Raw genomic sequence first — 13,571 nt, 5'->3', positions numbered from 1 at the left:
CACTCAGTGCAAATACATGTCACCCAAAGTAAACACACAGACCTTCCGCCACACTTCAACTAATGCCAAAAGTTTGGAAATCTTTCAAGAACTCCACTTTGAAACAAACATCTCCTCTTGGGCAACCTGTTCTTATTAACGCAGACGTGGCAACCAACCAACAGGTTCACTTCTGGTGGCTCTCCTCCGTCTGTCCGGAGGAACCCACAGCACAGAAGGGCAAGGGAACCCCGAAAAGCCAAACCCAAGACGCAGGTAACATGCATTTTCTCCTCAACCAACCAGTGCCCCTTCAGGATATTGACAGAAAGCGGTTCCCGTCCCTGAGATGGGTGTGACATTATGAACCCCAACACCACAGACATGCATACACCCGCTGGCAACCTTCACCATCAGCCTCCCCTTTCAGGAGGTCATGGCCCTTTTGTACTACAAGGAAACGCTGCTCACGGAAGACAATCAGATCTCAAGAACACAAAGGCTCACTGTTGCGTGTCCAGCAGGCCCCATCTTTCGTCCCAAGAAGCACTGAGTTTATGAAAGCAACCCGAATATAGCGTCCTGGGATCGAGTCCTGCATGGGGTTCCTTGCTCGGCAGGGAGCCTGCTACTCCCTCTGCCTCTGCCTGCCTCTCTGTCTGCCTGTGCTCTCTCTCTCTCTGATAAATAAATAAATAGAATCTTTTTTAAAAGAATTTTTTTAAATCTTTTCTTAAAGATTTTAAATAAAATCTTAAAAAAAAAAAAAAGAACACAAAATAAAGACAGGGCATTATCACCCAAACACTGGGATTTTTCTGCTAACAGTACTTAATAATCCACCAATCAGACACACTCACTAAAGAGTAATGCCAGCTCGAGACCCCCAACTCCCCACTCATCTGTCCATTCTTGATCCTTACGCTCAACTACGAAGAAATAAAACCAGGAAAATATGTATTATTAAACTTGAAAGTAACCATATTAAAACTTTCTGGAGAGCAGGAGCGAGGTCAAAAACTACGTGAGCAAATACGCCCACCTTTGACAGTCAAGATTCTTCCCACAAACCAGCTGAGAATACGGTCTTTATTATTCCTTCACAAGATTTCTTCTTGATTGTAAAACCATAAGGGGTTGGGTTTTTTTTTTTTTAAGATTTTATTCATTTATTCTACAGAGAGAGAGAGATCACAAGTAGGCAGAGAGAAAAGGGAAAGCAGACTCCCCGCCGAGCAGAGAGTCCAACGCAGGGCTTGATCCCAGGACCCCGAGATCACAACCCAAGCCAAAGGCAGTGGGACTCAACCCACTGAGCCACCCAGGTACCCCAACCATAAGGGGTTTTTAGAAGAGCCCGATATGATACCACAACACGCCTTGGTTCAAGGTCCTACCAGAGTTTCAGAGTCTCTGAAGCAAGTACTTCTTAATGGAGCATTGGGCATTCAGCTCCCTGAAACATCAGACGTCTGAACTCTACTCTTGCTTCTTATTAGGGTAACTTATTACACGGCTAGATGCCACAACTTGCCCCATGTAGTGGAAACATTTCTTACCCAACCCCACCACGCCTGATGTTGGAGAAAAGAAAGCAAGCAGAGGAAACAGAAAGAAGCTATCCGACAAAGAGAAAATGATGGAGTCAAACCTAACAGCCAAAAGGTCGGCCTGTTTAGAACAGTCCCTCCCGACTTCCTGCTTTCTCCCATAAGAGCGTTGGGCAGAATGGCCTACGATTTAGCCAGAGCTTGCTTGTCCCAGAATGCAACGGGTTGCCATTCCTGAATAAATCTGTTTTTGCTGGTAATGTAAGTGGGAAGTTCTATGTGTAAGGTTAACAGGGGAAAAGCAGTGAATGAACAGAGGAAAGATGAGAACCCCCACATTCTGCGACTGTCCAGTCAATTAACAGCTCTTGCGCAATGATCACAAACAGACAGGAGGTACCTAATCAGCGAGGCCCACCAGCAGACCTACCAAATCAATCAGCAAAGGAGAAGGGAAGGGGGGAAAAACCGAGTCGGACCCAGGTTCTAGATCTACCCAGAAGAACATGTTCCATGACTCGGGGCCTAAGGTACGGGCCACGTCCTGACTATGGGAATCTCTCCAGGACAAACAACTTGGAGTCGAGTATTTAATTTGAAAAAAATAAATAAAATTATAGTGAGAGAGAATGGAAAGGAACCCAGACAACCACTGCCAACCAAATGCACCTGATCTGGATATGGATTCAAACAGCAAGGGGAAAAAAGAAAAGAAAAGAAAAGGGAAAAGAAAAGAAAGAAAGGTGAGCTAGATACTGACGGTTTCTAGGATCAGTGTTAATATTTATGCATAATAATAGCTTTAGATTATATAGTGGAAAGAGTCCGTTTAAAGACACATACTAAAATACAGATGAAGGGGCGCCTGGGTGGCTCAGTTGTTAAGCATCTGCCTTTGGCTCAGGTCATGATCCCTAGGTCCTGGGATTGAGCCCCGCATCAGGCTCCTTGCTCAGCGGGAAGCCTGCTTCTCTCTCTCTCACTCCCCCTGCTCATGTTCCCTCTATCTGTGTGTCTCTCTCTGTCAAACATATAAATAAAATCTTTAAAAAAATAAAATAAAATGACATCGAGATAAAATGATGCAGCACTTAAGAACTACTTGACAATACTCTTGGGAAGCATGAGAGTGAGTGGGGTATAGAAGGGTCAAGACCGGTCATGGGCTGATACCCACTGAGGCTGGCTTAGGGGGACAGGCAAGCTTAATCCGCAGGGGAGGAAGAGCCATTTCCCCTCAACCCTTCTGAGCTAAGGACTGAGAACCTCTGTAATAAGAGACAAATTCACAGGAGAGAAACAAACACAAGTTTATCAACAGGTGTACCTCTGGCTCTGGAGAGCCCCAGGAAAACGGAGTAACCCCTGGGGCCAGAGCCACCGCCATGGGTGTGTTTAACCCAAAAATCATGGGAAACAGGGAAGGCTGACTGTGCTGACTGAGCTCTCTGCTGACAGGACTCTCTTGGGATTCAGAGCCACCGTCGTCTGCCTGGCACAAAGAGGGAGACATTCTTACAAACGTAGGTCTCCTTTATAAAACTAACTGTCCCTTACAGAAAGGTAAAGGGACAACACCCCTTGGTTCTGCTCCGTTTTCAGAATTTCTGTGACTGATGCTTCTCAAAACCAATCCTCTCAGGGGCACCTGGCTGGCTCCGTAGGTGGAACATGAGACTCTTGGCCTCAGGGTTGTGAGTTCGGGCCCCACACTGGGCATGGAGCCCAGTTTAAAAAAAACAAAACTTGTTTAATAAGCACAAAATAATCTGTAGCCCAAAGTGGCATATTCTGGGAAGGCATACTCTGCTATCCTTCCATCATATTCTAGGTTTGTATTTTTAAGTGTTCCTAAAAAGTGACGGGGGCAGTGGGGGAGAAACCGAGTGTGTGAACACGTACGAAGCAGTGGACACGGTAGCACAGAACCGCTGTCAGAGAAAAAACACCTCCTCTCAGCTCTCTGCCCATCGTGGGCAGTGGCCCTGGCAGAAGAAGGAGTCAGGGCAGAAGGCAACAGGCACCCGTCGGGCAGTCGGAACACTTTGCTTCAGAAACCAGGCCGGTGACTTGCATGTCCCATGACCTAAGACCACCCATGCCCTCCTGTGCCGCCGTATCTTTATCCTTGGAAATTCCTGCCTGGTGCACCTCCGAGGGATCCTGAGACAGGTAGATGGGATGCACGAGCCCACGGTGTCGGAACACCAGCACCGCAGTCCGTACAAACTAAGCTCACGCTCACTGTAGGCGAGTCCCAAGATGAGGCCCAGTCCACGCTTCAGGCAGAGGCCGGTTTTGCACACGGCTTGGAAAACCCACCGCTCCCCGACAGGCAACCATCGGAGAACAGGAGCTCTGGAGAAAAGTTGCTCATAAAGCCAACTTTTCTAAGGAGTTGCCAGAAGTTTTTTGGTTTTTTGGTTTGGTTTTTTGTTTGTTTGTTTTTTTAATTTAACCATTTTGAATGGTTAAATGCAACCAGCAGCCACTCCTCAGCCCTCTGGGTTAGAGAGAGGGGAAGGGGGTCTGGAACCCAGGAGGGACGGAAAGCCACAAAGGCCTGGGACAGCACTCAAGCAATCAGCCTTGAGGAGAAGCACAAATGACATGGGGCGGGGGGTGGAGACACGACTCTAAAGGATTTGGTTTACTTCTTGCCCAGCAGCTAAGTTCCAGCCCGCAGATGAAGACAAACCTTTGCCTCTCTGCAGCCTCTACCTGGACCAGAAACCACTGGCAAAAGTGGCCCCAGACAAAGGCCAAGTCACTGTCACAGAGAAAGGCCCAGGCTGTGTGGGGAGGGAGTCTCTGCTGCTGTCTGCCCGGTAAAGAGCCTTCAGGCGCCTCCTCCCCACCCCCACGGCTCTGGGCAGGAGGACCCTTGCTCTGTCCCCACGGAGATGCACACAGGGGCCGGGCACCCAGGGAGCCTGCCGGCTGCTCCAGCCCCGTTGGTGCCCGCCCGCAGGAACGCCCCCGCATTCAACATCGGCTCAGAGCTTGTTCTTGCGAGCCACACAGGCGTTCAGTTCTCACAGGACGGAGATGTTCACTCCTTTGAAATCCAACCTTCAAAGCCTCGCCCCCGCCAGCATCGCCCTGCCTCTCCCCACTGGCGGCTGCCAGGAGCACCCTGGGAAGGCCCTGCCCATGCGTTGCTTGGGAACACTCCGGTGCTTGCAAACTGCGGATAACCCGCGAGCTGCAAGCTTTTGAGAAAATCCTACCGCTGAGTTTAGATCTTCCACTACCTAAAATACGAAGGCCAACAAGCAGCAGGAAAGATCACAAAATGGGAAACTGCTTCATTAAATCAACTATTACACTAGCCCGCAACCCATGAAATGCGGAAACTACCTTTAACCACTGAAAACCCGGAACGGCACCTCAGAGTGATTCTGAACTGCAACAGAGCCTTACCAGCTCCAGTGTACAAAATCATTTCTCATGTCTCCAAAACAGCATTGTGCCAACAGGCAAGTCTAGAAAAACCAGAGTAATTTTGTTGGATTTCAGACTTCTTTTGCTGCCAGAAAAAATTCAAGGTTTAGGGGCACTTGGGTGGTTCAGTCTGTTAAGCGTCTGCCTTCAGCTCAGGTCGTGATCCCAGGGTCCTGGGATCGAGTCCCACATGGGGCTCCCTGCTTCTCCCTCTCCCACACCCCCTGCTTGTGTTCCCTCTTTCGCTGTGTCTCTCTTTGTCAAATAAATAAATTAAATATTTTTTTAAAAAATTTTTTAATTAAAAAACAAATTCAAGGTTTACTTCTGGTTGCACTCTCACACCGTGGGCTACCAGAGTGCCAGCCACCGAAACGCAGAGCCCTGGTATCCTCTCAAAGACACAATGAGGGGGCGCCTGGGTGGCTCAGTGGGTTAAAGCCTCTGCCTTCGGCTCAGGTCATGATCTCAGGGTCCTGGAATGGAGCCCCACATCGGGCTCTCTGCTCAGCGGGGAGCCTGCTTCCTCCTCTCTCTCTGCCTGCCTCTCTGCCTACTTGTGATCTCTGTCTGTCAAATAAATAAATCTTTAAAAATAAATAAATAAATAAAGACACAATGGGAACACCCAGCACGGCCACCATCTCATTTTCTAGTGGAAACCACCAAGATACTGGCTGCGTCACAGCACAAAGCGGTGAGTGTCCTCCGGGTAGGAGCCCAGCATCCCCACACCGGGTGTCTGTGCCCTCCACCCTGCTGGGTTCCACCCCAGACTGTCACTGTGTGGCCCCAGGCCGGCAGCACGCCCTGCGTCTGGGGGCTTGCCCACACACTGGTGACCTGGGGTCCTCATCCTTACCCAGCAAGTGCAAACCCACGCAAGACCTGCAGCCACCATCTCTCCTCGGAGAGCCAGGGGCACCTGCGAGTCACAACAGAGAGAGCTCCGCCTCTGCCTGGATCACCGGAGTCCCACCAGAGGCCCCAGGCTTCCTCCTGGTCAGTCTCCAGGAGCTCATCGAGAACGGGGTCTTCCGCACATGGGGGGCTGTTTACGAACTCGGGCACCAGGGCGGCCCCACGGCGGCCCCACCTGCATCCACAAAGGGACGGTCAAGAGTAGAAGGTGACCTTCTGAAGTCTCCGGGCCCACTTAAAGATCCCGCGGGGGTCCGCCCTAGCCACCTCCAGCGGCCAGGAGACACCGACACCAGAGCTCTGCCCAAATTTACTGTCCCGGTCTGACTTCCTGCCCAGGGAGTTCTTAGCATCCTACGTTCATGCAAGAGCCAAGTTCAAGATGCACGTGTCGGAGACCCTGCAGTCTGAGCTCTCGGCAAGCCTTCCTGCCACCGGGTGAGCTACCAGTCATGGACGCGGTCAGGCTCGTGGTCTAGAGTCGGAGCACCCGCGGCGCAGCTCTGTCCTCCGTGCTCTGTGGGACCCCGGGCACTCCCTGGAACGACCTGGCATTACGCAGCCTCGTTCCTCCAGTGCGGATAAAAGCGATACTCACCCTCTCATCTGAGCTGCCCAAAGGAATGAAAGTATTACCACATGTAGATCTTTTTTTTTTTTTTAAGATTTTTTAAAGTTATTTATTTGAGAGAGAGAGAGAGCAAGCATAAACCCAAGCAGGGGGAGATGGAGAGGGAGAAACAGATCCCTGCTGAGCAGGAAGGCCAATGCAGGGCTCAAGCCCAGGACCCTGCAATCATGACCTAAGCCGAAGGCAGATGTTTGACCTGTGGAGTCAGCCGGGCTGCCCCCTTGCAGCAGTTTCTGAGCTTTCTCAAGTACTCATTACTACACTACTACTATTACTACAGCCCTACACCACTGCCAGTACTGCTGTGGCCCCTGCCGCCACCACCAGGAGAACGAGCCCCTGCCGAAATTGCTACTAATAGTGCTATTACCACTCGTAGGAACTACTACTGTTGTTGCCGTGACTACAGAATACGAGCCTCTGCAGCCGCCAGCAACACTACCACCGAGTATGTCTCTACCGCCTCTGCAGCTGGCAGTAGTAGTAATACTACACTAAGTAGAGTATACATACACGGAGTGTAGTGCAGTGTAATACACGTAGGTAGCGGCCCACAACAGCGAGGAATCCCAGAAGCTCAGTCCAAACGCGGCCACAAGGGCCACCCTTTGAGAGCCGCCACCTTCAGCTTCTTCAGCCCTGGGCAGCAAACAGAAAGAAGAGAACCAGAGGCCGCAGAGGCAGGCCTGCTCCAGATACGATCCAGCACCAAACCCCAAGGACGCGGGTCCCTGCCCACGCCCAAGCAGACACGGTACATGGGCCCGCAGGCACGTGCCCAGGCTCCGAGGCCGCGCAACAAGCCGACTCCACGGGCACTCTGCTCTGGAAGGTCAGCAGCCACATCTCCTCGGAAATGCCGCACCCACCGGCCACAATAAACCCCAGCTTGTCACCCTGTGCATTTCGAATGGAGACCTATAGAGACGGCATAGAAACACCATCACTGGGACATCAGTACACAGGTCAAAGCCAGGCTGGGACAGCTTCAGGGTGTCCTGTCCCCTCTCCCACCCCCACCCCCGCCCCCAGACAGTCCTGCTGCTTTGCGTCTCCACCCGGCCCATCACAAGCCACGGCAGATCTAGGTGCTGCTGGGTGTCCCAGGTATTTGCCCCCACCCTCTGGCCAACCCCCTTTGTCACCCAGGGCAACTTCACTCTCCCAGAACCACCCGTCCCCTGTCGGCTGACAGACTGGTTGGCTGCAGTTACACAGGGCAGGGATCACGCACCTCCCCACCGCTCTCCCATACAACAGAGCCTTTAACCAGACAAACCAGCCAGCCCACCCACCTCACGCCCAACAAAACACACTTAGGACAACTCACCGCCCTTCTCCACCTAAAACCACCTTTTCACGGCAACCGCAACTCCCGCCCCTACGACTCTCCTACACTCACAGGCTCATCAACATCCCTAGGGCAGGATGACGGTGCGACAGAGAGCGGGGCCAGCCAGGTGGAGCGGAGGCACCCTTCCAGCAGCCCACAGCCCAGACCAGTAGGCGCTCACGGCTCTCACTGGCACTATGCCCGGGAGAACACGATTTTGCTGGATAAGCCTGACTGAGGCCCATCGGGCTAATGGAGTCACCGACCTCCTGGCTTTTTGCCTTCGCTTTTCCATTCCAGATCACTCCTAGAGTAGCTGCCGTGCCACGCTACCAAAGCTCCCCCTTCTAAGCAGCGATCCACACCAATAGTCAGCGACAGGAAACCAGAATAGGGTGGGGCCCGAAGCCTCCAGAATTCATGGAGCCAGAGCTCCTCCACCGAGGGGGTTTTGGCTCAGAGCACGTGTCCAGCTGGAAAGGGGGGCAGCCCAGAGAACAAGGCACCCTTGAGAGCTCTAACCAGCTCTAGCCCAGACACAGGGCCTGGGGTTCTGATCCCCTGGAAAGGGAAACACAAGAAAACCTGCTTGGGGAAAGCATTTATCAGATTTGGCCTGGTCAAGTTCACTGTAATTTGCTAAACACCTAATAAACTGTTTCATGTTATTCTGGGCTCTGACCCAAATTCACTTCCTCCAAATCAGAGGGCACATATTCCTTGAGGTTGAGGAGTCTTCTCTGGGTCAAGGGCCACTCTTTTTTTTTTTTTAAGACTTTATTAATTTCTTTGACGGAGAAGGATACAGTGAGAGAGGGAACACAAGCAGGGGCAGTGGGAGAGGGAGAAGCAGGCTCCCCGCTGAGCAGAGAACCAGTTGCGGGGCTCGATCCCCAGAACCCTGAGCTCATGACCTGAGCCAAAGGCAGAGGCTTAACCATCTGAGCCAGCCAGGCAACGATCTCTCTTAGCATTTATAACATTTACTGAGAGCCAACAGCATCCTAACAGGGCATAAAACTTCTGGGCCCCATCCTCCAACAATACGGCCTTTGAATTCGTTAAAAGAAAAATAGTAATGCCTCCCGCCCCCCGAGTATCCACCCATCCTGAAGATGAGCACAACGGCTGAGCCACGGGCATCACATTGCCTAGATGTGCGCTCTCCTCAGACATTGAAGTCACTTGCCTCTGTCCCCTAGTGTGCCGCCCACCTCAGTGCCCACCCACACGAGGAAAACAACACATGGGCCCATGAAAGCTTCTACCTCAATGAGCGTAAAAACTCCCAGAACTGCATAGGATTTCCAGTAACACTTTATGATGGCTTTCGTTAAAGAAGGCTTCCGTGCGTCTTTCTCAGCTCTGGAAACTTCTTTATCCCAGCACCTGCGAGGAGAAACACCAAGCGCGATGAGAAACAGCTCCTCTAACCAGAAGGCAGAACAGAGGAGGCGGCTGACGGGCCCGGGGGGCTGCCTCCCTCGCCCTGGATAACTGTTTGCAGGCCCCCGCCCCCACCATGAAAGACTCGTGAGGCGGAATCTGAAACACCAGAAAAAACATGCCTTGAGGGGAAAAGTTCCAGTCTCAGGAAACAAGTCGCGGCCAAGCGTGGCTGGACTAACAGCGCCAGGCGCAGGCCAGGAAGCCAGACGGGCGCACAGACGGCCTCCTCCGGCGAGACCGTCTCCGGGGACAGAGCCTGGCGTCCAGGGCCTTTGAGGCTGGCAAGCTGCACGCCACAAAAGCACAGGAAAGACAGGTCATCCCCGGAGCCACCAAAGGAGGCTAAGTCCAGGGACAGCCTAGGGGGAGGGCAGGGCACAACAGGAGAGAAGGAGGCTCCAGAAGGGCCTAGGGGAAGGCAGAAACCTTCTCAAACCATGAGACACACACTTAGGAGAAATTCTCACTCCTCCATACCCTTCTGCTTCCCGCCTGGGGCTTACCCTTGCAACTCCTCTCCCAGATGCTTGGAGCGATCTTCGGGAAGCACCGAATACATGTCATCTTCCTCTAACCTCCGTTTGTGCCCAATTTTAAACAAGGGGTTCAGCCACCTGTGAAGAATTAAGACAAATTAGGCATCTGTCTAATTAGAATCCCACATTCATGGGGTTAAAAAAAAAGTCTATAAAACAAAATAGCATATGATTTCACTTCTGTGTAGAATCTAAAAAACACTGGAAACAGATCCATAAATACAGAAAACAAACTGATGTTGTTGGGGGGGGAGGGGAGTGTGCAACATAGAGGGTTCGGGGAAGGGGGACAGGCTTCCAGTTACGGAGCACGAGTAAGTCACAGGGAGGAAAGGCACAGCACAGGGAATCAAGTCAGCAGTGTTGTAATTGTGGTGTGTGGTGGCAGACGGCAGCCACAGCTGGGGCGAGCACAGCACAACCCACGGAGTTGACAAAGGGCAACATGGCACAGCTGAAATGAATGTGACATTGTAGGACAACTACATTTCAGTTTTTTGAAGGTCTACATTAGAGATATTGGGAGGGAATGAATATGTGCTTACACACACACACACGCAAACAAAGCTCTACCCACTTGAGAAGTCCCAGAAGCAGGGACATACCAGAAGTAAAAAGTATACCCTATAACCCAGCAATTGAACTACTGGGTATTTACCCCAAAGATACAGATGTAGTGAAAAGAAGGGCCATCGGTACCCCAATGTTCATAGCGGCAATGGCCACGATAGCCAAAGTGTAGAAGGAGCCGAGACGCCCTCCAACAGACAAATGGATAAAGAGGATGTGGTCTATATACACAATGGAATATTCCTCAGCCATCAGAAAGGATGGATACCCAGCTTTTCCATCAACGTGGACAGGACTGGAGGAGATTATGCTGAGTAAGATAAGTCAAGCAGAGAAAGTCAATTATCATATGGTTTCACTTACTTGTGGAGCATAAGGAATAACATGGAGGACATTGGGAGATAGAGAGGAGAAGTGAGTTGGGGGAAATCGGAGAGGGAGACAAACCATCACAGACTGTGGACTCTGAGAAACAAACAGAGTTTGTTTCGAGGGGAAGGGGTGGGGGGATGGTTGGCCGAGGTATGCATATCAAGAGGAGGGCTCATATTGCGTGGAGCATGGGGTGTTCTACACAAACAATGAATCTTGGAACACGACATCAAAAACTAATGATGTACTGTATGGTGACTAACATAACACAATAAAAAATAATATAGGAGTGCCTGGGTGGCTCGGTGGGTTAAAGCCTCTGCCTTCGGCTCAGGTCATGATCTCAGGGTCCTGGGATCGAGCCCTGCATCGGGCTCTCTGCTCAGTGGGGAGCCTGCTTCCCCCTCTCTCTGCCTGCCTCTCTGCCTACTTGTGGTCTGTCTCTGTCAAAGAAATAAATAAAAATCTTTAAAAAAAAAAAATATATATATATATACACACACACACACATATGTGTATGTATGTATGTATTCTGGGGCCTAAATCTTGGATTTTTTTTTTTTTTTTTTACCATACATAGTTTCAAAAAAAGCCATCCAGGCCCAGGCGCCCCCTGTTGTTGTCCTTTTAAAGCCACCTAGTTGCTCCTTCCACTTTCAAATCCCGACAACCGCTAATCCATTTTCCGATGGAACTAGAGCGTATCATGCTTAGCGAAATAAGTCAAACGGAGAAAGACAACTATCATATGATCTCCCTGATATGAGGAAGTGGTGATGCAACATGGGGGCTTAAGGGGGTAGGAGAAGAATCAATGAAACAAGATGGGATTGGGAGGGAGACAAACCATAAGTGACTCTTAATCTCACAAAACAAACTGAGGATTGCTGGGGGGCGGGGGGTTGGGAGAAGGGGGGTGGGGTTATGGACATTGGGGAGGGTATGTGCTATGGTGAGTGCTGTGAAGTGTGTAAACCTGGCAATGCACAGACCTGTACCCCTGGGGATACAAATATATATGTTTATAAAAAATAAAAAATTAAAAAACAAAACAAAAAAAATCCCAAAGGTTACATATTATATGATCTCATTTATATAACACTTTATTTGGAAAAATTTGTAGAAAAAAAGTTTTTCTTATGATGAGAACTCTTAAAAGCTACTCTTAGCAACTTTCAAATACACAATACAGAATTATTAACTATCGTCAGCATGTCATCCATGACATGACCGCAACTTAATTTCGTAACTAGATGTTTGAGCCTTTCGGCCCCCTTCACCCAGATCTGAGTACTTTCCTACCTTTCTTCCCTAAGTAAGGAACCAGGTCTCCTAAAAATGTCCGATTCCAAGGTTGGGGAGGTTTATGAGCACCCCTAACAATTAGCTTTCCTAACTGTAATTTAAATGCCTGACATTAACCTTTTGATTGCTGGGGCAGCCACTTCAAAGATGTCCGTCTCTCCAAGGAAGACATTGCCAGCCATACGAAATAAAGAGCCAGGCCACCCGGACAGTAGCTAGTGGTCCCTCCTCTTTTAAGATGCTCACGTTCACCTAGATAACTGACCCTCTGGCCACTGGCTTTTCCATTCCTGGGCTTTAATTCCCTCTTACGTTTTAAATTCACCAATAAGGGGGTGCCTGGGTGGCTCAGTGGGTTAAAGCCTCTGCTTTCGGCTCAGGTCATGATCCCAGGGTCCTGGGATCGAGCCCCGCATCGGGCTCTATGCTCCGCGAGAAGCCTGCTTCCTCCTCTCTCTGCCTGCCTCTCTGCTTACCTGTGATTTCTGTCAAATAAATAAATAAAATCTTTAAAAATAAATAAATAAATAAATAAATAAATTCACCAATAAAGAGTGAACTCATGAAACTCCAGACACCCCACTCCTCGACAGAAGGAGTAAAGGCAGAAGCCCAGGGGTGCTTGGGTGGGTCCGTCGTTAAACGTGTCTGACTTCAGCTCTTGTCACGGTCCCAGAGTCCTGGGATGGAGCCCCGCATTGGGCTCCCTGCTCAGCGGGAAGCCTGCTTCTTCCTCTCCCACGCCCCCTGCTTGCATTCCTCTCTCACTGCCCCTCTCCCTGTGTCAAATAAATAAATAAATGAAATCTTTAAAGGCAGAAGCCCAGATCCCAGTGTGTGTGCGTGCATGCTTGTGCCCCCAGCACCTGGCCCATGCGGGCCCCAGGCACGCTCCAGGCACGCCCTGCACCCTGTAGGACCCATGAGTAATAGACCTTCTCTTTTCTAAAGTTCCCTAAAGGCCGTTGCTGAGACTTGACTTGCAACCCCAGGAAACCGCAAGGGCTGGTCTGGCCACTGGCATAGCTGCTAGAGCAAAACGCCTACAGGGCCTGGTGCAAAGTGCCCCCAGGGGCGAGCAGGGTCCAAGTCATTCCTAGAGACAGCGCCTCTTCCACAGGCTGACACCAACACAGGACGGGCAGAGAGAAGTATAAGACGGGCCTGGAACATCGCACACCATAAAACAAGGAAGCACTCTGGGAATCACAAGGATGTGCCCGAAGGCCAGAGGAGACAGCTCGAAGGGCTCTAGCCAGACAAAGCCGGGATACTTCCAGCATCAAATAAATAAATAGCAATGAGCCACACCATTAAGGAACAGAAGAATCCGTGAATCCTTACTGCCACACAAACGGGAGGGACGGAAAATTCTAGAATGCAAATACAGAAGGAACCGCGGAATTAGGGAATGACTGATGAAGTTAAAACTCATGGGTCAACGCATGATGTGCATCACGGTATTTATATAATTTCAATGA

The 13,571-nt window shown here is 50.5% G+C and overlaps 1 protein-coding gene across 2 annotated transcripts in view; it reads right to left on the bottom strand.

Moving 5' to 3' along the window:
• The window catches only part of ABCC4 (ATP binding cassette subfamily C member 4), a 247,332-nt gene that overhangs the window by 194,108 nt on the left and 39,653 nt on the right, over window positions 1–13,571 (bottom strand). For both annotated transcript variants that reach the window (XM_045070905.1, XM_045070906.1), the window contains exons 2-3: window positions 9,811–9,921; window positions 9,127–9,247 (exon numbers count right to left, since the gene is read on the bottom strand). In XM_045070905.1, coding sequence (XP_044926840.1) covers window positions 9,127–9,247; window positions 9,811–9,921 — 232 coding nt within the window. The remainder of the gene's footprint in view (window positions 1–9,126; window positions 9,248–9,810; window positions 9,922–13,571) is intronic.

Source organism: Mustela putorius, unplaced genomic scaffold (assembly GCF_011764305.1).
Source record: "Mustela putorius furo isolate JIRA1106 unplaced genomic scaffold, ASM1176430v1.1 tig00003974_pilon_pilon_pilon, whole genome shotgun sequence".
In the NCBI taxonomy this organism is placed as follows: domain Eukaryota; kingdom Metazoa; phylum Chordata; class Mammalia; order Carnivora; family Mustelidae; genus Mustela; species Mustela putorius.
This window is presented reverse-complemented; position numbering and strand designations above follow the sequence as displayed.